The 25,266-nt window shown below is 43.8% G+C and overlaps 1 protein-coding gene across 2 annotated transcripts in view; it reads left to right on the top strand.

The window, feature by feature from the left end:
* Ccdc91 (coiled-coil domain containing 91) overlaps nucleotides 1-25,266 on the top strand; it is a 194,140-nt gene that overhangs the window by 81,601 nt on the left and 87,273 nt on the right. For both annotated transcript variants that reach the window (XM_057786769.1, XM_057786777.1), the window contains exon 7: nucleotides 23,932-24,009. In XM_057786769.1, the coding sequence (XP_057642752.1) occupies nucleotides 23,932-24,009 (78 nt within the window). The remainder of the gene's footprint in view (nucleotides 1-23,931; nucleotides 24,010-25,266) is intronic.

Here is a 25,266-nt window from a genome sequence, read left to right as displayed (position 1 = left end):
GTTTGAAGCCTGACCATTTGCAGTTGGAAACTGAAGACTGTTTCTCTGGCTGTCAGCACTCCTACTGCCTGTCGTTCTTTGTGAAGGGCTGAGGCCCCGCCAGCTTTCCGCCACCCACGTTAGGCTGTTTAATGGTGTTATCCTTGTTTGGCTCATGCTTAGTTATGTTGGTGAGACTTCGTAGATGTAGCTTCTGAAATTAGATGGAGACCATTACAGAAAGCCACAGCCAATCAAAATGCAGAGTTGTGGAGCGCAGTCCCAACTGATCCATCTGCAATACAACTCCTGTATGAAAGGCTCAGGGAACATTGCAGGGGAGCAGGGCGGAAGGCGTCTAAGAGCCAGAGGACCAGGGAGTTTACTGTGAGGAATTACTGTATTTTGTAAAGGCGTTAAGAGATAAAATTAGCATATTAAAAACCCTTTTATTTATATTTATAAATTAAAAACAAATACCTTCTTAGCTATCTTTGAAAAATTTCTCAGTAATGGACTATTTAGCTGAAAATCAATGTTTAAAATAAAAATCCCTAGTGTAGTTGGAGTTCTTGAATAACCCTCAGATAGTCGAAGTGATGGTGCTTAGGAGACACTGCGACCCATTTACTTCCCACTAACCCTGTAAAGTGTGACTTTTGGAGGATAAACGTGTATTTTTCTCCTACCTGGACCGTGCAGTGTCTCTGAGTGGGGAGTAAAGGTGCCTGCCTGCAGTCTTACTGCAGAAGCTGCCGTGGGAAACAGCTGCCCGTTGTTCAAAAGATGCTTGAGTTGCGTGGGGCTTCCAGGACCAAGAAGTTTCGTGGAAGCAAGGTGTTTGGATTGGACTTCACAGCCTTTGTCCCTTGGTTGACTCTCCTTACTTCTGTTCATCCCAGAGTGATTTATAGTGCTGCGGAGTGAATTTCATTTCCACTGAATCCTTCCTTCTCTGCCACACCCTGCAGATGCTCCACCGGGCAGAGCCCTCGTCTACTAGCCCTGCAGATAGGAGCTCTGACTGCATCACTCTCTGTGGGCAAAACCCTCACCGCATACTTCAGTGTACAGTGCTTAATTTTCTTCTTCTTTTTGATACAGGGTCTTACTGTGTACCCCTGGCAGACCTGGAACTCTCAAGAGATCCACCTGCCTCTACCTTGTAGGTATTAAAGGGATTAAAGGCATGCACTGCCATGCCAGGCTCCCTGGTGTTTACTTCTATGTCATTGCTTGCATTTCTGTTTGGCGCATTTTGCGTTTATATAGGAGGAGATTTATATATGATTAGTGCTCACGGGACTGTCAGAGCTGGTGTGTGTGGATAGTGTAAGTTTGCAGAGATGTTCCAGAGTACAGTGATGGGAACAGGGCTGGACAGCGCTCACAGGTTGTTGTTCCCTTGGGACTTACTTCTTCCCAGTGGGAGATGGGTGCCCCGACCTTGTGGCAGAGTAATGCCCACAGCCCATTTTCAGCCTTTATACAAAGGGAAGAAAATGAATCTGGTTGTGCAGGAAGCTTTCTGAGAAGGTAATCTCTGTTTCTTCAAGCCTGCTGCTCTTCTGGATTTCTCTCCAATAAAAAAAAATTCTTGCTCTCAGATCAGAAATTGTTTTCAATTAGACTTCTGCGTTAAATGCAGCTTTTGGGATTGTAATCTGGATTCTTTGACATCTGTTTAAAAGATCAGGGAGTAGTCCTGAGACAAAGACAGTTAAACATGGATCTTTTCCTTAACTTTTATTTCACTTCCACAACATAAAAAGTGATGAGCTACACAGGCCAGACTGCATCCTGACTCCAAAGACAGAGCCCTATCTTCACTCCAGGCTTGTGGTTTCTGGTTGTCCGTGGTCTCAGTCTGAATATCCAGCGCCGCGTGTTTGCAGCCAGCACAGCTGTCCTGACAGAGGTTCACACAAGGAAACAAGTCCGGCTAGGCTAATGTTACAGGGGCAGGAGAGGCTGGAGCACAGTGCTCTAAGGAGGTGGTGATGATGCTGTAGTTTGTGCTGTGAGCTTTTTAAACATTGTGGAAAAGCCACAGCCCTTGAAATAACGAAGCCTCTTCCCCCTCTTCTGAAGCCCAGGACGTTATGGCAATGACAGTCATAACAAATTAGTCTATTTTTGGAATGATTACTCTGTAGGGTTCTTCACAGAGCTAGGAGACAGTTCACGGCTTGTCTGCAGTAATGTTAGCCCTCCAATCAGGAGGATTCATGTCAGCCACGTACGCATATTAGGAGAGGGCCTGTACACAGTGTACTGCTAAACTGTTGTCGATTCTGTCAGTACACTTGTGACAGAAGTCTTGGTAAGCCAGATGCAGGGCTTCCCACTTCAGTAATGAGCCCTCAAATGAGTAGAAATCAGCGTGGTAACAGGATAGCACATTAGCTTGTCGAGAAAGACACAGTCAGCGTCTTGAGCGAGGGAAGAATTGCTTCCATGTTTACTTCATGCAGCTTGTGTTTGAGAGAAGGTTCCGAGAAGCACACAGAGGGTCGTGACCCAGCTGCCAAGAGGATGAAGGGAAGGCATGGCCTGCAAGTCTCGGGAACTTGAGCTTGACATTTGAAAGTATTTGTTAAAATGGCAGTTGAAAGTCCTTTTCTACCTCTTTATTATATTTCTTATAAAGCAGTGAGTGGAAGTCCCTGTTCAGAGTACCTGTCTTCATTTTTATTTAGAAAGTTCATCAATGTTTTGTGAACTTGAATGAATCCTGGGAATGTTAGTGGCTGGTTAGTCACAAAGTATTCCTGGAGCTGGGGAGATGAGCGGTCACTCTGCACAGTGTGGAAGGACCATGAGGATGTCTCAGTTGGGAGCAGCAGCATGTGTCTGTAGTCTCAACACCACGAAGGCAGAGGCAGGAGAGACCTGTCAATCAGTGGGCCAGCCAGTTAAGCTGAATTGGTGAGCTCCAGGTTCAGGGAGAAACTCTTCCTCAGAAAACAAGGTGTCGAGAGACCGAGGAAGATCCTTGTTTTATGTGCCCTCCTGTTAAGGCCATCTTCCTTTCGGTATACTGTTGATGTATTTGTCCTGGCCCAGCTGGCATAGTGTCTGAAGAAACCTGGCATCAGTATTTTGTGCTTTACCCTGCTGGCACTAATGAACACAAGACAGCCCTAGGGACCTTAAGGGCCACCGTAAGCAGTGACATCATCAGTAACAGTGCTGAATGCTGAAAATAACATGGAAGTGTCAGTTGTTCACAATGCTACCATGGAAACAAAATTGTCACTTTGTCCTAAATGTTAGGCCACGCCACATTTTCTTTTTGTTACATATTGGCTTTTAAAATATTTGTGTGCTTTCTCTGTGTGATGTGTGCACATGTGCCCACAGAGACCAGGATCAAGTGTCATCCCCTGGTGTTAGAGGAGGTTGTGAGCCAACTGACATGGGTCCTAACTGGGGTCCTTTGGAAGAACAGTAAGTACATGCTGGTTACTGCTGAACCATCTCTCCAGCCCACTGAAGTTGGAGGTTCTCCCATCTACCAGTTCCCAAATAGCTACTCTGAAGCTTAATATTAATTACAAACTGTTAGGCCTATTAGCTCAAGCTTATTATTAACTAGCTCTTACAACTTAAATTAACTCATTTCTATTAGTCTATAGAAATGACTATATGCTCATGGCTTGTCACCTTACATCTTGCTTTTGGCGACTGACTCCGCCTTCTTTCCCCCTGTATTCAGTTTGTCTTTCCCACCTAGCTATATTCTGCTCTGCCATAGGCCAAAGCAGCTTCTTCATTAACCAGTGGTTTTTATCAGTTTGTTTTGGGGTGATTATAGAAGCTCCTGGTGTGTTGACTCTGTGGTCTGAGAGGATTCTGAGGTTGGCTGGTGCTTGGCTTTTGTCCTCGCTTTACAAACTTGTGTTGGTGGAAGTACCCTTCAAGGGTCTTCTGCTTCCTTATCCTCTCACACTTTAAAACCTGTTCTTTACTGCAGCTGTTAACCCTGACAGCATTAGCCTTCCTTTACCTCAGTTTACACACAATCCCTGTCCAGTTTCATGAAGCCTAATCCAAAGGCATATTACAGGTTTATCAGAATATTTCTCTGTGTTATAGATACATTACTGTGAGGCCTTTTCTGTACTCAGCCAGTTCTTAATATTCACATTGTTAATTATGACTGTTGTGAAACCATATTGAAAGGTTGGGAAGGTGTTGCACGGTGGTAGAGCATTTACCTAACACGTGCACCTGAAGGCCTGAGATTGATTCCCAACCTTGATAGAACTAGCTCTAAAGCATATACCCAATGGTTTGCTTTCACATGTTTTTTTAAAAAATATTTATTCATTTATTATTTATACAGTATTCTGTCTGTGCGTATGTCTGCAGGCCAGAAGAGGGCACCAGACCTCATTACAGATGGTTGTGAGCCACCTTGTGGTTGCCGGGAATTGAACTCAGGACCTTTGGAAGAGCAGGCAATGCTCTTAACCACTGAGCCATCTCTCCGGCCCCCTCACATGTTTAATTTTTATGTTTGAGAACTGGTTTCACTTTGTAGCATAAACTGGCCTGGCACTGACTACTTGGCCTGGATTGGCCTTGGATTTGCTGTGCCACCTGTCCCCACCACTGTCCCCAATTGTGTTTTTAAAGGCAGACGTCAGTGATCATGGTTTAGAGTTCAGTGATGTCTGGGGTGGTGTGTGTGTGTGTGTGTGTGTGTGTGTGTATGTATCAACATCTTAGTAGGGGTGGAGGTTGAGATTGTCGGTCAACAAGGTCTGTGTAGAACGCTTGGTGGGCAGATATTTTGCTAGAAGAGCTGCCTTTCCACATTTAGAGTGGGGTGTATTTTTTTTTTTTTTTAATCTAACTTGCTGGCCCAGCACAGTTTGAAGGAGCAGTTTTAAGAGGGAAAATGGGTTTATTTAAAGCAGGGATTTCCCGGCACTCAGTGACAGGCATTTTTTCTTGGAATTACAGATAAATCCTTCCTTTTGTCCAGGGGTTCCTAAAAGTCAGGCTTTAGTCCTTCCCCTCTTTTCCTAGTGTTTGGGCTCTGAGCAAGCCGGTCAGCTCCCTCTGTTAGGGTAGTCCACAGGACTGTAGGTGGGCATTCTGTCCGCACACACAGAGCTGTAGGTGGGCATTCTGTCCGCACACACAGAGCTGTAGGTGGGCATTCTGTCTGCACACTCAGGATTGTAGGTGGGCATTCTGTCTGCACACACATTCTGGAGAACTTTTTTTTTTTTTTTTTGACACGTGTTTATTTCTTAGAATTTTTTTTTAAAACCAAAGAAATAGTTTTCTGAGTTACTAGTCTTAGGGTTTGCCTAGTGGTGTAAGAAACCGGATCCAGTTCAGTTCAGTGGTATCAGGGAAGTGGCTCCCCTGGCTTTAGGGTGATGGGCGGGAAGAGGCAAGAAGTCGGGCCTCCCTGTGAGCAGGCAGGTGACAGCCAGAGCTTCAGGCATGGCTGTGGCAGCACAGCGGGGTTCATCGTGACAGCAGACACCGACAGACTTTCCCTTTATTATTTTGTTTAAAGTCCATTTTGTACTTTATTTATGTTTTTTTAGTTTGGACAGAACTCCAGTGTAAGACAGGCAGCCCTCCATTTGTCTTTGTTGGTTTGAAAATGGACCAGCCATGCCTGCCTGCCTTGGGAGCTGAAGCTCCATGTCCACCTGCTCTTGCTGCTGTGGCAACGCTGCTTCCAACAGGAGACCCAGAAGAAAACCCGTGTGCGCACGTCTTGTGTGTAGCAGAGACGTCTGTCAGTTATCTTTGCTTTCCTATGGTAACTGGCTTTTTGTTAGACAACAAATGAATTACTTTGAGGGGTAGATTATAAGAACAAAAATAATTCCTTCTCTTGCATTTTTCTCTCCCCATATTCTTTTCCAGGGAAATAAAAATAGGCTCTTTAATCTGATTTCTTAGCAATAAATAGGGAAAATAAGCAGACAACACCCAGTCACTCAGTCGCTAATTCAAAAGAACAGACAGTTCCAGAATGAGGTCCAGCCTGGTGTGCTGTGAGCAGAGTGTGATGGGCTGATTGACAGGAGCTTGCAGGTGCTGTGAGCAGAGTGTGATCACCTGATTGTCAGGTGCTTGCAGGTGCTGTGAGCAGAGTGTGATGGGCTGATTGACAGGAGCTCGCAGGTGCTGTGAGCAGAGTGTGATGGGCTGATTGACAGGAGCTCGCAGGTGCTGTGAGCAGAGTGTGCTCACCTGATTGACAGGAGCTCGCAGGTGCTGTGAGCAGAGTGTGATCACCTGATTATCAGGTGCTTGCAGGTGCTGTGAGCAGAGTGTGCTCGCCTGATTGACAGGTGTAATGGCGTACACGAATGCAGACAGATTGTAAAAATATATACAGCTTTAATGGGGAAATAGACTTACAGAACCACCATCCTGGCGGAGACCAGGAAAGCAGAAGCAAGCGCTGCCAGCAGGATCGTCAGATTTATAGGTAAACATTAGCCCGAGGCGAACACGCCCCCTAAGGGGCGGGACTTATCCCTACATCTCCCCCTTTTGTCTAAATAAGACAGAACTAAACCAAATACAACTATATACAATAATAACAAATAATAAATATAACAAGCAATATTGAGAACAAAAGTTTTGCTAAACATTCTATCTCAAGGAGTCTAAATAATGTAGAGAGTAACTATAATTATATAATCTTCAACTCCGTCAAAGATCTGAGAAGGGAATAAATATTACTTAACAAACGAGATATATCCAAAATGTGCAATAATTGACAGAGACAACTGACTACCTGGGAAATCACCCAAAGTCTCATTTGCAATGTTGAGTCAACCAACTTTGGCTAAGGCCTAACATAACTGACATACCATTATTAAAGGCAAGGAACTTTTCAAAACTATCTTACCCTGTCTTGGCAGGATATGACAGTTCTGTTTTATCCATTGATGCACACTCTGTATCTCTCTCAGTGGTTGAGGTATGGGCATTTCTTTGCCCAAAGGCCAGTTCTGCCAAAAAGAAAGGCTCCAGGTGGAGTGTCTTTGGTGCTCAACATTCTCTCGGGAATAGAGCGGTGTTGCCAGGAGCAATTGTGTCTCGCTGTCACGAAACTCTGAGTTAGATTAAAGGCCATTCTCTACAGCTCTTTGAAGAGGTTGAAGATTATCTATACTGAGTATAATCTCTATATATCTAAAAAACCTGATTAGTCTAATTATAAATGACAAACTTAGATAACTATTAATCTATATAATTCTCAATATCTATCTAACTTAAAGACTAAGACAATAAACAACTGTGTAACAAATGAGGATAATGACCTCCAAATATAAACACTGTACAAATATACATTGCAATATGGTAAATATATATCAATACACAAGCATTATATAAGTATCTTAATCAGAGGTAGAAATGTACACTGCAATATGGTAAATATATACAATATATATATCAATACAATATATGTCAATACATAAAAATGTTTTAAACAGAGGTAGAAACATGCATGCATACAATAGTCAATATAATTTAACTTTGTATCAATATGCAAGAATCGATACCAATATATTTGTCTAAAAACAGTAACTCACAATTATAAATCTATTATCCCATCATTCCCTCTTCTTTTTTTTTTTTTTTTCAAAATGATCCCTGAGCTTATAAAATTCCTCCCCGATCTCCCAACCCCTAAATGATTCTCTAAACCCAGGGGCAAACTTTACTGGGAGAGGGGACGTCGTCCTCTAGAGTTACTTCCAGCTGTCATGGGGGCGACGTTCTTTCTGGGGGATCCTGTGAAAGTAAAATGATGGTTAAATTTCAAGATCAATGTCTTTTAAAATTGCAAATAGTCTCTGAGTATTTTGTGGAGGTCTGGCCAGAATGTTGTATAAGATGTGTACCATTTCGGCTAACCAAGTTGGAATCGTCTTGTGCAGCTGGTACCCAAAACAGGTCTTGTAGTAGCGCTATCAGTATCATGACGTCATATCAACCAGGTGGAGTTGTTGTTGTGGGGCCCCATCTTCTTCCTGGAAACTTCAAATGTCTCTTCAGGAAAAACTCATTGTTCATTGTGAAAAACTTAAACATTAATCATATAGACATATATAGACATAGATATATATATATATATATATTCAATGAAAGGCATGATAGATATATTCAGTGAAAAGTATGATAGATATGAAGAAAAGCAAAGATGTTTTCTGATCTCATATTTCTTTCTGTCCCCTATCATGACTCTTGACATGAGACAGACACTCCAGAAACTCTGGGTTTTTCTCTTACCAACAGGCTTGGAATTGGAGAGGGACTGAGCCAGAGTCCAACTTCAAAACCAGCTCTACATATTTATAAAGAAATGTTTAATAAGGCTTGGAATTGGAGAGGGACTGAGCCAGAGTCCAACTTCAAAACCAGCTCTACATATTTATAAACAAATGTTTAATAAGACATATATATAAAAAATTAATACTTACAAAATGTGTCCATCCATCAGTAATTAAATATTCAGGGTCCCTTAATTTCTTTGAAGATGAGTATTTTCCTGTGGAGATAAGAAAAGAACCCTGCCCCCAACCTATCTGTATTTCTTACCATCCTTGTGCTCGCCATCCTTGTGAATGAATTGTTATTTATCTTTTCCAAGTGGCTTCTCTTCTTCAAACCGAACCTTTATTAATTTTGACGGTATCCACAATTTTTCCTCACCTGTGGAGATAAGAGCAAAACTCCTTCCCCAACGCAGCACATCTCCTGGCTTCCATTTTGAGGTCAGGATATCCTTGAAATAAACTGGTTGATTTAGTTCAGTAGACTTTTCCATTATCCAATGTCTTTCTGCAGCCGTTGTTCCCTTCTCATTAGCGTTGAGAAAATTCAAGGTTAACAAAGCATTATGTAACCTATTTCTGGGGGTGTTTTCTACCCCTTTCTGTTTGTTCAACATATCCGTTATAGTTTGATTCGATCTTTCTATGACTGCTTGACCTGTAGGATTGTATGGTATACCTATAACATGCTTGATATTGTAATAATCAAAAAACCGTTTCATTTTCCTAGAGACATAAGCAGGACCGTTATCTATCTTTATTTGTGTAGGTATACCCATGATAGCCATGACTTCTAATAAATGAGTGATTACTGAATCAGTTTTTTCTGGACTTAAAGCAGTTGCCCACTGAAAGCCTGAATAAGTGTCAATGGTGTGATGAACATACTTTAATTTGCCAAATTCTGCAAAGTGGAACACATCCGTCTGCCAGATTTCATTCCTTTGGGTGCCCTTTGGATTAGCCCCTGCAGGCAGTGGCATTTGGTTATAGAAAGAGCAAGTAGGGCATTTCTTTACAATCTCCTTAGCTTGTTGCCATGTAATAGAAAGCTCTTCCTTCAAACCTTTGCTATTAACATGATGTTTTTTATGAAATTCAGAGGCTTGTAGCACACTACCAATCAATAATTGATCAATTTCTTCATTACCTTGTGCTAGAGGACCTGGCAGACCCATATGGGATCAGATATGTGTTATGTACATAGGGCAAAGCCTGTTCCTGATCAAATCTTGAACCTGGAGAAATAATGAGGTTAGTTCTGTATCATCAGGTATAAATTCAGCAGTTTCAATATGTAAAATAACTCTTTCTGCGTATTGTGAATCAGTAACTATATTAATAGGTTCTTTAAAATCCCTTAGCACCATAAGAATGGCATATAATTCTGCCTTCTGGACAGAATCATAAGGACTTTGTTCCACCTTACCCAAGTCTTCTGATTTGTAACCTGCCTTCCCTGATTTATTGGCATCAGTATAGAATGTACGGGCTCCAGTTATTGGAGCATCACGGACAATTCGAGGAAGAATCCAAGAAGTTCTCTTTATGAAGTTAAGCCTCTTGCTTTTTGGATAGTTGTTATTAATGTCTCCCAAAAAATTAGCACAAGCTCTTTGCCATGGTTCATTATCTTCCCATAATTTCTTTAGTTCATCAGCAGTGAAAAGCACTATAATTTCTGCTGGGTCTATGCCTGCTAGTTGACGAAGTCTCAGCTTGCCTTTTATAATTAACTCAGAGATCTTTTCCACATAAATTTTCAGTTTCTTACTTGGTTTATGTGGTAAAAAGATTCATTCCAAGATAATATCATCTCTCGGCATTAAAATTCCTGTAGGAGAAATTTTTGATGGTAGTATGACGAGAATACAATCGAGCCTGGATTTACCCTGTCCACATGCGCTGTTGTAATTTTTCCTCAGTCATTGTCAGTTCCTTTTCTGCTTCAGCTGTTAATTCTCTGGGACTGTTTAAATCTTTATCACCATCCAAGGTTTTGTTCAAATGAATTATTAGATGAGGTGTTATCCCAATAGCTGGTCGTAGACTGGAAATGTCTCCTAACAGTCTTTGAAAGTCATTGAGAGTTCGTAGGCGATCTCTCCTAATTTGTGCCTTTTGTGTCTTAATTTTTTGCAAACCTATTTTATAACCTAAATAATTAACAGAATCTCCCTTCTGAATCTTTTCAGGAGCAATTTGTAATCCCCATTTAGGTAAAAGTATTTTTATTTCTTCAAACAGTCTGTTCAAAGTATCCATGTTTGAATCGGATAACAAAATGTCGTCCGTGTAATGGTATACTATAGATTTGGGAAATTTCTTGCGTATTATTTGCAATGGTTGGTTCATAAAATATTGGCACAGGGAGGGGCTAGTTAACATACCCTGGGGGAGGACGGCCCAGTGGTACCTCCTCGAAGGTTGAGAATTGTTATAAGTAGGCACTGTGAAGGCATATTTTTCTCTATCTTCTTTTTGTAATGGTATAGTGAAAAAACAATCCTTTAAATCAATGAGAGGCCATCCTTTTGGTAATAAAGAGGGCAAAGGAATTCCAGATTGCAGAGGGCCCATAGGTTGAATAACCTTGTTGATAGCCCTGAGATCTGTCACCATTCTCCATTTACCTGATTTTTTCTTAGCCACAAATACAGGACAATTCCAAGGGCTGGTAGATTCTTCTATATATACAGCATCTAATTGTTCTTGTACCAGCTGTTCTAAAGCCTGTAACTTTTCCTCAGCTAAAGGCCATTGCTTTGTCCATATTGGTTTCTCAGTCAACCATTTTAGAGGCAAGGCTGTTGGTATCTCTGAAGGGACATCAATTGCTTGTTCTTGTACAGCCCGAATGGCTGGTTTTCTCTGTTTGTAATATCTTTTAATATTATTCTCAGAAATATAGGCTCTAGAAGTAGCAGGAATGTTAATTTGGGTATTCCATTGTTGTAATAGGTCACGACCCCATAAATTCATTGCAATATTGGCTACATATGGCCTTAATTTTCCTATTTGTCTCTCTGGCCCTATACATTCAACCCATCTCATGCTCTGCCTTACTCGAGACAGGGTTCCAATTCTCAGGAGATGAACATTTACATTCTGAAGAGGCCAATACGGATGCCAAGATTCTGGAGTAATGATACTTACATCCGCACCTGTGTCCAGCAGGCCAGTAATAAAAATGCCATTTACACACACTCTCAGTTTAGGTCTTTGATCATTTATAGAAGTTTGCCAAAACACACGTAACTTATCTTTCTGATCATTATTGCTTGTAACAGTAGGCATGGGGCTTCCTAATTGTCCTGACGAGGCACTTTCTCTGCAGAAACTGGAAATGACTGAACCATGTTTGCCATGGGCGCCTGTGAGGCCCCCCCTCACGTTTCCCGTCTTTATCAGGTTGCCTTGTCTATCTCTTGTAGACCTGCATTTATTCGTCCAATGTCTGCCTTTTCCACATCTTCTACATAAACCTGAAGGCTGAGTCCTCCTATTTCTGTTACTTCTAGAAGATGCATTATTATTATTTCTGAAAATCTGTTTTCTACAATTCCTTTTCATATGACCCATTTTGCCACAATTAAAACATTTGGTATTCTGATGTCTCCTTTTACCATTGGAAATTGCTTCTTCTACCCATGCTTCAGTGCCGTAGTCAAATGTATCAACATTCAGTGTATGCAAGACCCATTCTTCCAAGGGCGCTGATCTGAGCTTTAGAGGCCCCAAAATCCTTTTGCATTCCACATTTGCATTTTCATAAGCCCAAGACTCAATCATTATACGTCTTGCTTCTGGGTCAGATATCCCTATTTGTACAGCCTTAGTCTTTGTAAAACGTCACTAAAAGGTTCTCTCTGACCCTGTTTAACTCTGACAAATGATTCCAATTTCTGTCCTGGGTCTTGTACCCTGTCCCAAGCCTTTAAGGCTGCTGTAGTACACATGGAGAGTGTGTTTTCACCCAAATTAGCCTGTTCCTGAGGGTCGGAAAAGAGCCCTTCACCTAGAATTTTATCTAGGGAAATGTCAATTCCCTTCGCTTTTTCCTGCTGTTCTAAAAGTCTAGCCTCTTGCCTGAATAAGCATTTCCATTTCAATTGCGGTCCACTCTCAAGTACCACAGAGCTCAGCTGGAGCCAGTCCAAGGGGGTTGCTCTGCTTGTCGTGGCCCAAGATTTTAGCATCTCTTTAACAAAAGAGGCGGGCATCCCAAAAGTCATGACAGCCTGTTTAATTTCTTTGAGATCATTTATACGGACAGGCTCCCATGTATCTTCCTTGATGACCCTAGGGTTTCTGGAACCAATCACCTTCTCTGTTGTTATTACTGGAAAGGCAGGTAGAGCTGTAGGTAGAGCTTTGTGGGAATTATCCTGGAGAGATTTACCCACAGATGTAGTTAAAATTTGCCTTTCTACCCTTTGCTCTTCTTCATCAGAATTTAGAAATTCCTCAATCTTTTCAATTCTATTCACCATTGCCTTCTGCAATGTCTGAATCTCATGTCCAGAATTATGTTCCAAAGCCTTCATTGAGGATTCTAAAGTATGAAGTTTGTCCATTAGAGATAACATCTCATCTTTGGACATAATTTTTATGCCATAAACCGTGCCTTCTTGTATTGACAATCTTTCCGCCAATCTGTCATAAGCTTTAGACAAAATCTGATTGTCACATTCAGCAGTTTTGATTCTCTCAGTTAATGTTTCAGTTCCTACAGAAAGGGACTGAAGCTTACAATTCAAATCAGCTGTTCCCTCTTCCATAGTAATGAATTTCTCCTTAATATCAGCCACTAATGTTTCAGTTCCTACAGAAAGGAACTGAAGCTTACGATCCAAATCAGCTGTTCCCTCTTCCATAGTAATGAATTTCTCCTTAATATCAGCCACTAATGTTTCAGTTCCTACAGAAAGGGACTGAAGCTTAACGATCCAAATCAGCTATTCCCTCTTCTATAGTAATGAATTTCTCCTTAACATCAGCCCGTACCTTTTTTAAATTTTGCTCGGTTGATCGAGTCATATTAAACAAAGATCTATTCTCTTCCTGGAGGACTTCAAACTGATTCTTGAGAAGATTGTTGTCATTCTCAATTGTTTTTAAGTGTTCAATCTCTGCCTTAAGAATCCTGGATTCATCTCGTAAAGACTTTATCATATTTCTGTTATCAAACCATTTAGTGCCAATGAAAACTACGAATCCCAGAAGGATCCATAGATGTGGGGTGATAGACACCTTTTGTAAAATCTCCCACATGGTACAATTAAAAAAACTGTTAAATTCTTGAATGGTAACGTGTTCAGACGTTTTATTTATAAAAGAAAATTTTTTTACCTGCAATGACTGGTTCCTGCCAGTGGTGGTCTCTGTGGTTTTGGAGCCTGTCCTGGAACTAGCTCTTGTAGACCAGGCTGGTCTTGAACTCACAGAGATCCACCTATCTCTGCCTCCCGAGTGCTGGGATTAAAGGCCTGCGCCACCACCACCTGGCCGGCCTCGAACTCACAGAGATCCGCCTGCCTCTGCCTCCCAAGTGCTGGGATTAAAGGCATGCGCCACCACAACAGGCGAGCAGGCGGGGCAGAATGGGCCTGTGTGGCCGAGTGTATCTCGGACTTGGCACTGGGGCCTAAGTCACGAACTAAAAATCAGCACCCGGGAGCATGCTGTGTTAGCTAGTGGGCTACGCGCTTGAGTTGGGGGCAAAATAGCCCGACATTGGATGCCAAAATGTAACGGCGTAAATGAATGCAGACAGATTGTAAAAATATATACAGCTTTAATGGGGAAATAGACTTACAGAACCACTGTTCCCGTGGAGACCAGGAAGGCAGAAACAAGCGCTGAGAGCATGCTCGCCAGATTTATAGGTAAACTTTAGCCTGAGGCGAACAAGCCCCGTAAGGGGCGGGACTTATCCCTATAGACAGGTGCTCGCAGGTGCTGTGAGCGGAGTGTGATGGGCTGATTGACAGGTGCTCAGGTGCTGTGAGCAGAGTGTGCTCACCTGATTGGCAGGTGCTGTGAGCAGAGTGTGCTCGCCTGATTGACAGGGGCTCAGGTGCTGTGAGCAGAGTGTGATGGGCTGATTGACAGGTGCTTGCAGGTGCAGAGTTTAGAAACCCTGCTTCTTGGGAGATGCTTCAGAGACTGTTTTCCTTCAGCTCCTCTGGGTAAACAAATTCCCATGGTGAGTTTTGGAGATTTCGGCAATGCTTATATTGTGATGACTTGTTTAATTGTGGTTGCATTATCTCTAAAAGGGAACTTAGAAAGGCTTACCAAGTCAATGCAAGCGTTTGATTCAGGTCGGCGTTTGGCTGGGGTGGCAAAAGCACCATTTTCTAAAGTTTGTCCAGAGTTTCTATGCTGCTTTGGAGTGCACAGCAGCTTCATTCCCAGAGGCAGCGAGGGTTTGCAGAATGACCACATGCGAGGACCGAGAAGGAACGCTGCTGGTCCTGTTCTGTGGGGTCCTGTGACCCCCTCCTGCTGACCTTGGAGTCGCCCTGCTCCTGTGGGTGCAAAGGGAGATGCCTTACCTCAGTGGTCTGTGGGAAAATCTTTTCTTTCTCTCCTTAAACGACAGCCTGACAGCTGTCCTGTCTTTGCGCGTGCACAGGGGTTTTAGTTTGGTTTCTGCTAATGAAGGTATTTCCCGTTTGTTAGTCTGTTTACAACCTTTGCTCTCTCTGCAAGAAGGGCCAGGTTTTGGCTGTGGCGTACTCTATTCACGTGCTCGTAACATAGCTTTCCAGCTTACCGTTGATTGCAGCTCAGACTCGGTTGAAGCTGTTCCAGGCCAGTTGTCCTTAATTTGCAGTGGTGACTTACACTATTTTTTTCAGTTTATGGCATAATTTCTGTGGTAATGTTGGCCCTGGGAGATTTGTCCTTAATGCCAAGGGTTCGGTATTATCCCTCATGTTTCCCTAGACACCAGCTCCGCGCTTGGCTCCTTGTCCTTAGCGAATGTTTTCACTGCGGTCTGATCCAGGCCTTCCTATCTGCTGTTCATCTAGCATAGCAAGCATTCCTGTTTCCTTGTGATACAGCCATCACTTAGGCAGGATTCTGTCGTGGGAATGAGCCCTTTCACATCTGGTTTGTTTTGTTTTCTGCTTTAAAACCATGCTCCTGCGTTCCTGGTTTCTTTTGCAGGTGATGGTGGTTGGGGTGTGGGGGGTGTTAAACCCGGCACTTTCTGTCTGCTGCACAGATACTGTGCCCCCAAGCCGCACCCTGAGCCTGTCCATGCTGTTTGTCAGAAAAGCCCAAGTGGGAAGATGGGGAAGTGATCTTGTGGTTGAGAGCAGTTGTTCTTAGAGAGGATTGGGGTTTGGTTTCCAGCACCCCCTTGGTGCCTCACAACTGGCTGTCACTCCAGATCCACAGGGATCTCAGCCCCTCTTCTGGCCTTTGGAGGCACCTGGGACACACACGGCGCACATACATATGTTAGGCGTGAAAGAAGGTAAACCTAAAAAACTTTAAGAAGGAAAAAAAAATCACATTTTGACTTACAGTAGATTTAGTGTAAATTATTAGAAGAATTATCGCTGGGCCAGGGGCTGGATGTGTAGATACAGGACCATATAGGCTTCATGGACGGCTGGGCCAGGGGCTGGACGTGTAGATACAGGACCGTATAGGTTTCATGGATGGCTGGGCCAGGGGCTGGACGTGTAGATACAGGACTGTATAGGCTTTATGGATGGCTGGGTCAGGGGCTGGGCGTGTAGCTACAGGACCGTATAGGCTTCATGGACGGCTCGATCGGGTGACTTTGTCACTGCCTGCTCCCTGTTCTCACCATTAGCCCATGTAAACCGCTCTTTAAATGACTCATCTGGAACTTAGAAGACAGTGTTATTAGCTTAGAATTTGTGAGCACACAAGTGCTGCATGCGTGCGTGCATGTGTGTGTACATGTGTGTGTGCGCGTGTGTCCGTGTGTGTGTGTGTGTGTGTTGTATGCATAGGATTTTATCAATCAATGGCAGGTGTGTGTGTATGTGTGTGTTGTATGTGTGTGTGTTGTATGCCTAGAATGTTATCAATCAATGGCAGGTGTGTGTGTGTGTGCGTGAGTATGTTGTATGTTCCGATGTTATCAATCAGTGGCAGGTGTGTATGCGTGCGTGTGTGTTGTATGTCTCGGATGTTATCGATCAATGGCAGGTGTTTGTGCGTGTGTGTGTGTTGTGTGCCTAGGATGTTATCTATCATTGGCAGCTGTCATCCTCTGTTACCCTCCACCTACTTTTTATGACAAGGTCTGTCACTAGACTGGGAGCTCATCTGTTTGTCTGGCTGCCGCCTGTCTCCACCGCTCAGCACTGAGTTACAGATGCTCATGCGTGTGTGCTGTGGTCATTTTACCAAGTAGCTGCCTTCCCAGTCTCTGCATTGGAGGGCAGTTTTGTTTTTGAAACAGGTTTGTAGTTTTGTAGTTTTCAACTGTTCGTCGTGCAGTAAAGGGAGCCAAGGGCAAACAGACCCTTGACATCGCTACGCTGTAGACGGCAGTGAGAACTCTAGCGGGGGATCGAGCACAGAGCTTGTGACAGGAGGGTTTGAACCCCATGGGGGGCCCAGGCTGCGTTGCGGGGAGTAGGGAGAGGAAGCTGTGAAGACCCCGAGGTAACTCCGTTGGTGATACCACCAGACCCAGGACTTCTGGGAAATCACACTGCATCCACGAGAGAAGAGGGCAGTACCATCTCGCTGGCTGTTTGAGTATTGTCCTGGCTTTAGAAGCTCACGAAGGGTCTAGGGATGTGGTAGATTTCTGTTGCTGCTGGAACAGCTGACCCACCAACTGAGATGGGAGGGATTCAAAGAGACTGAGGGAGTGGGCTGGGTAGGGAGGCTCTGCACCATGCACATTTAACTCCCTGTACACTACCAAAGGTCCTGCAAGCTGTCTCCCCGGCAGAGAGGGTGCCGAGAGAAAACAGGAACTTAGAGGAAAGGGTTCCTCATATTTCTGCCTTTTACCTGTAAGTTTATCTTTTATAAAATACTGTAGAGGAAGGAATTTGGTTTTTGTCTTTGGTCTTCCTGGTTCCATAGTTATGAGATATTCCACTGGTTTGTTAGCAGATTTTGCAGATGGTACAAAGTTATGGAATCATTGTCTTGTTTTATCAAACCGCTCTCTTGGCAGAATTGCTACCTGATCCTTTTGGTGCATCAAGGACTCCTGTTCCTTTCGAGGTGGATGCCCCGTTTCTGCTCAGCGCTTTCCGTGTTCCTCTGATGTAAACCTGAGAAAACTGACCCGCGTTTTCTGAGAGCGAATGCCTGTGTTGATTTGTCAATTAACAGTTGTGAGAGGGAGAACATTGCATTTGCGAGATAGAACATATGCTTTATGTCACAAGTAGTTCCTTCTGGTAATTAATTTCATATCAGAAAGTTATTTTATTTGGAATAAATAGATATTTTCCAAAAAAAAGGAAAAAAGTAAATTTGAAATTCTAGGGGCTGTAATGTAGGGAATCTTCAGTTACACTAAAAATGTAATATTTGAATAAAATTGAGTTTAACAAGTTGCAAATATTACAGAAAAATATGTAGTTTGGAATTTAAAAGCAATTTTTTAATCTTTTCTTGACTATTTTAAAAAATAGGAAATTTGATATTTTACAGCAACAGACAAGCTTGACCCTTTAGTTTCCTTTTAGTATGATTAAACTCAGTGAATACTTCTTAGTCGAGATCCGTCTCCGGTCACAGACAGAGGAGATGAATTTTCTTGATAGCATAGACTCTCCCCATTTTGATGAGTTATTTTCTTCCTGCATTTGAAAGCCCAGATTTCAGCATATGTAATATCCTTACTCCGTGTCAAACTGTATTAGAATTTGTGGTCTTTGCTTTGAGAGAGCTTAATGAAATCTTTTTGATTTATGAATTTCTAATTTTCTTCAGAAACGAAAGGTAGATGATAAGGCAGACTGGTGTGAACTTGCCTGGCTCTGTGGTGCGCGCGGCTCTGTGGTGCCCAGAGCTCTGTGGTGCTCGGCTCTGTGGTGCGCGCCTCTGTGGTGCGCGCCTCTGTGGTGTGTGCCTCTGTGGTGCGCGGCTCTGTGGTGTGCGCCTCTGTGGTGTGCGCACGTGATGCCTTCACAGACGGTGATGTTGTCTCAGATGTAGACCCACGAGTTGCCCACTCGTACAGACCCCTTGGTGCCTTCGTACTCCAGCCTTGCTCCTTTGTGTCCTCTCTTTCAGGCCAGGCAGGCACCCACACCGACGGTCCTTGAAGCTGGGACTGCTGCTTCCTCAAGCTTCCTTCCTTCACCCCAGCCTTGGGGTCGCCCTCGTTATTGTTAGAGAATTAAGTGTGGTTTCTAAGATAGACAGTTTCACTTTATTCTTTGTAAAGTCATCAGCCTTCACAGTGAAAACAGACTTGCGTAGTTCAGAGTGTGGAAGGCTCTGCACACATGATCTCCTTCCCAAAGTGTCTGTTGCCTGCCCTCCTCTCAGGACTCTGCCCATGGGAGCCATTTCTGTGAATCCCCTCCAGGGTCTTTACTTACATTTAAGTACACCATGTGTTTGTTAAGTGTGCGCGCGCATGCACGCACACGCGCGCACACACACACCCCGAAGCAAACACACATGTACACATGGAAACACATTGCTCATAAATCGTTTCCTGCCCAGTAGTAGATTGTGGCTCCTATAGGGTGTCCACTATGGCGGAAGTCACCTGTACTGATGTCAGTATCATGCTCTTCATTTCCCTCTCTGACCTTCCTGGAAGCACTGTCGCGTTCACGTCTGCACCAGCATTCAGTCTGTTAAGGCATTTTTACTTTAAGATGAGGCCTTTGCCACCATGACCTCTCCTGCTTCAGCCCTTTCTCGTCACTGTATGGAATGTGTCACAACACAGCATTCTTGAGAGTAGTGCCGGCTTCCTTCTCTCACACCCCGCGTTCTCCCGACCTCACCCGTGCAGCCATTCTACAGCCATCTCTGCAGGGCTCCCGGGGAAGGGTGGTGCTCCGTGTTGTCTGGCTACGGTGTGACTGTCTCCACTTGGTCTTCATTGCCTCTCAGAGGCTCTATCTCATGTTTGTTCCCTTTCCCTAGCAAGGATCCCAGCAGTTGCTTTAGGGTTCACACTAACTCCAGGATGGTCAGATCTTATCTCATCTAGGTGTAGTCATATTGGATACAAGAATAATGACTCAAACCCCACATCTTTGGAGGTGGGGTCATTGCCAGTCACTGCAAGTCTCAAAGCTGGGATTTTAGAATGTTGAAATACATGAAGTGTGGTGATATTTTCTTTGTGATCTAACAAATAAAGCTTGCCTGAAGATGTGTGGAGCTAGCCACACTAGTTAGCAATAGAGGCCAGGCAGTGGTGACACACACTTTTAATCCCAGCACTTAGGAGGGAGAGGCAGATGGGTCTCTGTTGAGTTAAGGCCACTGTGGGCTACATGAGATTGATCTAGTCTAAAAGAGAAACAGAGGCAGGGCAGGGGTAGCTCACATCTTTAATCCCAGCACTAGGGAGGTGGAGACAGGAAGGGATGTTGCTGGGGGGAGAGAGGAATATAAGGTGGGGAGAGAGAGAAGCTCATTGCATTCAGTCTGAGGACATGTAGAGACAGGATACTACCCTTACTACCCTGTGTGGTCTGAGGACATGTAGAGACAGGGTACTACCCTGTGTGGTCTGATGACTTAGTAGAGGTAAAAACTAGCGCCTGGCTGCTCTGCTTCTCTGATCTTGCAGCTTTTACCCCCTAATATCTGACTCTAGGTTTTATTATTAAGACCAATTAGAATCACACTACAGTGAAGCCGAATGATAATATTGTGGGCAGAAACACCCAACACAGACCAGTGGCCAAAGCATGAAGAGGTGGCTTTTCTTGCTTGGCTACTTTATAACGACCACAGGTTAACTATCTGGAGAAACTTCCTAGGCGCTCCTACCATTGAGGCTAAACTGCAGGAAACGTGGCGCGTCCCCACCACTGGAGAAGCCGTGCAGCAACAGCATTTACGGTGAAGTTTGTATCCATAGTGGTTAGAGTGACGTTTTTAGGTGTGTTGTGTGCACAGGTACTTGTGTGTGTGTGTGTGTGTGTATGTATGTGTGCACATGTGTGTTCATGTGTGTATAGAGCAGAGGCTGATATCCGATGTCTTCCTAAATCACACACAGTGATTTTGAGACGATTGTCTAGCAAGCCCCAGCTCTGGAATTGTGGGGATACTCCAATACAACCAGGCTGTAATGGATGCTGGGGCTTGAACTTAGGTCTCCTGCTTGTCCAGCAGAGGCTTCACCAGTGAGCCACCCCCTGCCTGGGGACTGTGCTCCCATGTTAATTGACTGAATGCCACCCTCTGATCCCTAGGCAGGGAGGCCTGGAATTGCTCATCCCTGCACCAGGAGGGAGATGCAGCTGTCCTGAGATCATGGTGACTGCTGCACTGTGTCCCCTTCTTTCTCACCTTCCCTTCCCCCTTCCCCCCTTTCTCCCTTTCTTCCGTCAGCATCCCTTCCCCATTTGCCTCCTACATCTTAATCTTCTTTCTTTTCTCACGTCCATTTCCATCCCTTCCTCGCTTTGCTTGGCTTAAATTAGCTTTCAGCTGTCTTCTCAAGGATCCACCTCTGAAGAATTTAGCGCCCCAAGTGGTGCTAACGTGATGCCCAGTGGCTTCACTGGAGGCTCCTCGTGGGGGTGGAGTTGTTGATGCCTGAGAGCCTGCCATTGGACAGATGAGCCTCTGTGCTTAAGGAGGGAGACAGGGGCATCACCCTGATGGTTTCATCTTCGTTCCTCATTAACTTATGAATTTCTTACAGGTTTGGTTTAGATATGAATATGAGGTTGTCAACCTTTGTAAATTAGCATGTAGGAAAATGAGCTACTTATGTCTGTGCCTCTGCGAGGAGATTTGGAGTTATTTATACAACCGTATCTTCTGTTTGTCAGTTAAAGTTTTGGAGGAATTTGTTCTAGTTTCTTCTTTTTGGTGAGCAGGACTCAGCAAGGCCCTTCTAAGCTTGCAGATGGAATGTGTGCAGTGTGTGGAGGCAGCCCTTAGTGGTCAAGGCCGTTCAGTCAAAAGAATCCTGGGAGATTGTGTTACCATAAGCTGAGGGGACAGGCTTGCTGAGGTCATAACTTAGCTGCTGTCACAGCTTTGCCAAGGAAGTTTGCTTCTGTTTGTGTTTCTGCCTGATACTTTCAGACTGGTCCTTAGATCTGTTATTTCTGTCCACTTAATACTTGTCTGAAAATGAGATTTTGAGACTCATGGGAAGATTTGTGTGCTATAACTTGTTACCAGGTGTATGAAGAAACCCAAGTGCCAGATGTCTCTCAGCCTATGCCTACATTCTCTGCAAGGGGTAGGGAGTCCTTCGGGCTCAGCCAGACCTGATGCCATTGTCAGAAGGAAGCTGAGTATGGTGTTTAAGCCTTAATCCAGCACTGGCTAGGCAGAAGGAGGAATGATGTCAGTTGGAAACCAGCCTAGGAGACTGTGTAATGAGTCCTAGGTTATCTAGGCTATCGAGGGAGACCCTGAAGGAACGTCTTGTGTCGCTGAGAAGCACGCAGGTGGTGTTGCATTATATCTCTTTGGACATTTGTATGATGGCCTTGATGTGAGATCCCCCTCTGTATGCTATGAATATGTTTTATTACCATTGGTTAATAAAGAACCTGCTTTGACCAATGGCAGGGCAGAATATAGCAGGGTGGGAAATCCAGGCAGAGATAGAGAAGGAAAGAAGATGGAGTCAGAGAGACGCCATGTAATCACCCAAGAAGCAAGAGGTAACAAACCGCGAACCTCGTGGTAAAATATAAAGTAATAGAAATGGGTTAATTTAAGATGTAAGAGTTAGTTAATAAGAAGTTTGGGCTAACAGGCCAAACAGTGTTGTAATTAATGTAGCTTCTGTGTGATTATTTGGGTTCTGGCAGCTGGGATACGAAAGTACAGTCTCCATTTACATGGCCTGAGCTTTCCCTGCTCTGGTTTCCAGTAGGCCAACCTGGGTGATCCCCAGAGCACAGCAGGACAGCCTCCTCCGAGCCTTGGGCTTTACCCTGATGTCCCGTGTGTTGATTTCTTGCTGCACCCATCTCCTTCTGTGTGGTCTGAAGTTGCATGTGCCGCCTTCTCCAGGGGAGTTGGTTGGTTATGACCTGTGGCTTCAGAGAAAGTGCTTGTCAAGCCTGCACTGGAAAAGTGTCTCAGTCAGACGGCGTCATCAGTTTCAGTTCCAGTGGGCTCTTTCTAGACTGAGTCCTCTAAAGAATCTGGGAGGCAAGATCAGTTACCCTAGCTTAGGTAGAGAGTCATGTTTGAGTGGGCCACTCAGTTTCTTTGTTTTCTTATTCCTTACCAGCCTGTCAGTCAAAGGTGGCTGTGCACAATCTGTGTAGCAGAAGGTTGGTACAGGAGGTCCTTCTGTATATGTGCTGCTTTTATTGGTTAATGAATAAAGAAGCTGTTTTGGGCCTGCACAGGGCAGAACAGAAGCTAGGTGGGGAAAACTAAACTGAATGCTGGGAGAAAGAAGGTGGAGTCAAGAGAAGCCATGTAGCCTCCATGGGGGACAGACACGCTAGAACCTTGCCAGTAAGCCACAACCATGTGGTGATACATAGATTAATAGAAATGGGTTAACCAAAGATATAAGAGCTAGCTAAAAATATGCTTAAGCTATTGGTCAAGCAGTGATTCAAATGGCATAGTTTCTGAGTGATTATTTCGGAAGTCTGGGTCAGGAACGAGCAAGCAGCCTCCAACTACAAAAGGTGGTCTTTCTTTGCTTGGATTAATTTATTAGAAGGAATGAATATTAGTTTTAGTAGGCTTGGTAGTGTCAAAGCATAAAAGAGATATGGATTGAGAAATAATTTATAACTTGGGTATTGGAGAATGAACCTTAGGTGAATCACAATATGACAGTTATGTAGATGTTGCTGCTGACTGTACAGTTCCCCATTTATGTGTGTATCTATGCAGTAGCTATTCTTTGAGTTTCCAGCACATCTGCCTCTGATGCATAGCCAGGTGACCTGGGAAGTGGGAGCCCAGACTGCAGCACCCCTGTGAGGACCTTTCTGGATAGAAGGAACTAAAGAATGAGTGTTGCAGGATTGCTAAGTGTGATCAAGGTGTCATATTTTCGTCAAAAGGAATAATGGAAGACATAAAAGCCTGCATGTTACTGAATTTTATGCAGAAAACAAACCTGATTTTGGAGGAAGTACTCAAATACTTTCGCTTTTTTTTTATTTTTTGAAACAGAATGTCACTATTTGTCCCTTAGTTGCTTGTCTTTCACTATGTAGTCCTGATTGGCTTCAAACTCACAGAGAGCCTCTGCCTTTGCCTCACAAATGCCTCCTTCCCTCTCTGCTTGCCTTTAGATGAACTTTTATCCAAAAAATCAAGCCAGCTAATCCGATTCTCCTCGATGTCACCTGCAGACTCTGTGCTGCAAGCCACAGGGTATAAAAGGAAAGGTGGTCACTTTATTATTACCATGGCACAAACCTGAAGAACAAATTATAGATTCAGTTTCCTTTCTCCTTTTCAGGAAAAGCATAAGCAAGAACTGGAAGACATGAGGAAGGCTGGGCACGAGGCACTGAGCATTATTGTGGATGAGTATAAGGTAGGTGCAAGAGGTTCTGCTGCCTCTGCAAACCCAGGGAAAGCTTTACTCTTGGGCATAGAGAGCCACACACAGGTCATATAGAACCACACACAGGTCATATAGAACCACACACAGGTCATATAGAACTACACACAGGTCATTTAGAGCCATACACAGGTCATATAGAGCCACACACAGGTCATATAGAGCCATACACAGGTCATATAGAGCCATACACAGGTTATATAGAGCTACAAACAGGTCATATAGAGCCATACACAGGTCATATAGAGCTACACACAGGTCATATAGAGCCATACACAGGTCATATAGAGCCATATACAGGTCATATAGAGCTACAAACAGGTCATATAGAGCCATACACAGGTCATATAGAACCATACACAGGTCATATAGAGCCACACACAGGTCATATAGAACCACACACCAGTCACCCAAAGGTCATATAGAGCCACACACAGGTCATATAGAACCAGACACAGGTCATACAGAACCACACACAGGTCATATAAAACCACATACAGGTCATATAGAACCACACACAGGTCATATAGAGCCACACACAGGTCATATAGAACCACACACAGATCAGAGACCTCTCATATAGCTTTCCGTGTTTGTCAGTCCTTCACTGTCGTACACTGGCTCTACACAGCCTCTGGGAGAAAGGGTTGATTTTTGGCTCGTGGTTTTGAATGTTTCCTTTCATAGTCTGTCGACTCCTTGCTTTGGGTCCATAATAAAGCTGAGTGTCGTAATGAGTGTGCGTGGCAAAGATGTTCACTTGGTGGCAGCCCAGGAGCTGAGGCCAGGGAGGGGTCTTAGAAGGACATGTCCCCAGGGACCTACTTCCTCCAACTGCCTCCCTAAGGTTAGGTCCACCATGATCAGTCATTTCCAGAAGATCTCATCATCTGTCGCCAAGGTTTCACATAGGAGCCTTTGCTGGACAGTTCAGACCCACCACACCTTATTTGATGACCAATCCACTGAGTGTAGTGAGTGGCCATTGAAAGTATACTCACTGATGACAGAGTTACACTTGTGAACCTCAAAATATTTGAGACTATCGGCAGGTGAAGTGTAATGCAAAACACTATATAATGAGTTAATTGCCTGGTGTCTCTACCTCTGATGTGGCTTTACCTGTTATAGGAAAAATGCTATAATATTTAAATGAATTTGAAAAACTTATATGCTTTTTAAAAATTAGCTAAAAGATTTGTGTATAATTAAGTAATAACAGATTATGGT

The sequence above is a fragment of the Chionomys nivalis genome, chromosome 1 (genome assembly GCF_950005125.1).
Source record: "Chionomys nivalis chromosome 1, mChiNiv1.1, whole genome shotgun sequence".
Lineage (NCBI taxonomy): Eukaryota > Metazoa > Chordata > Mammalia > Rodentia > Cricetidae > Chionomys > Chionomys nivalis.
The sequence above is the reverse complement of the archived record's forward strand: the minus strand, read 5'-3'. Positions and strand labels throughout refer to the sequence as shown.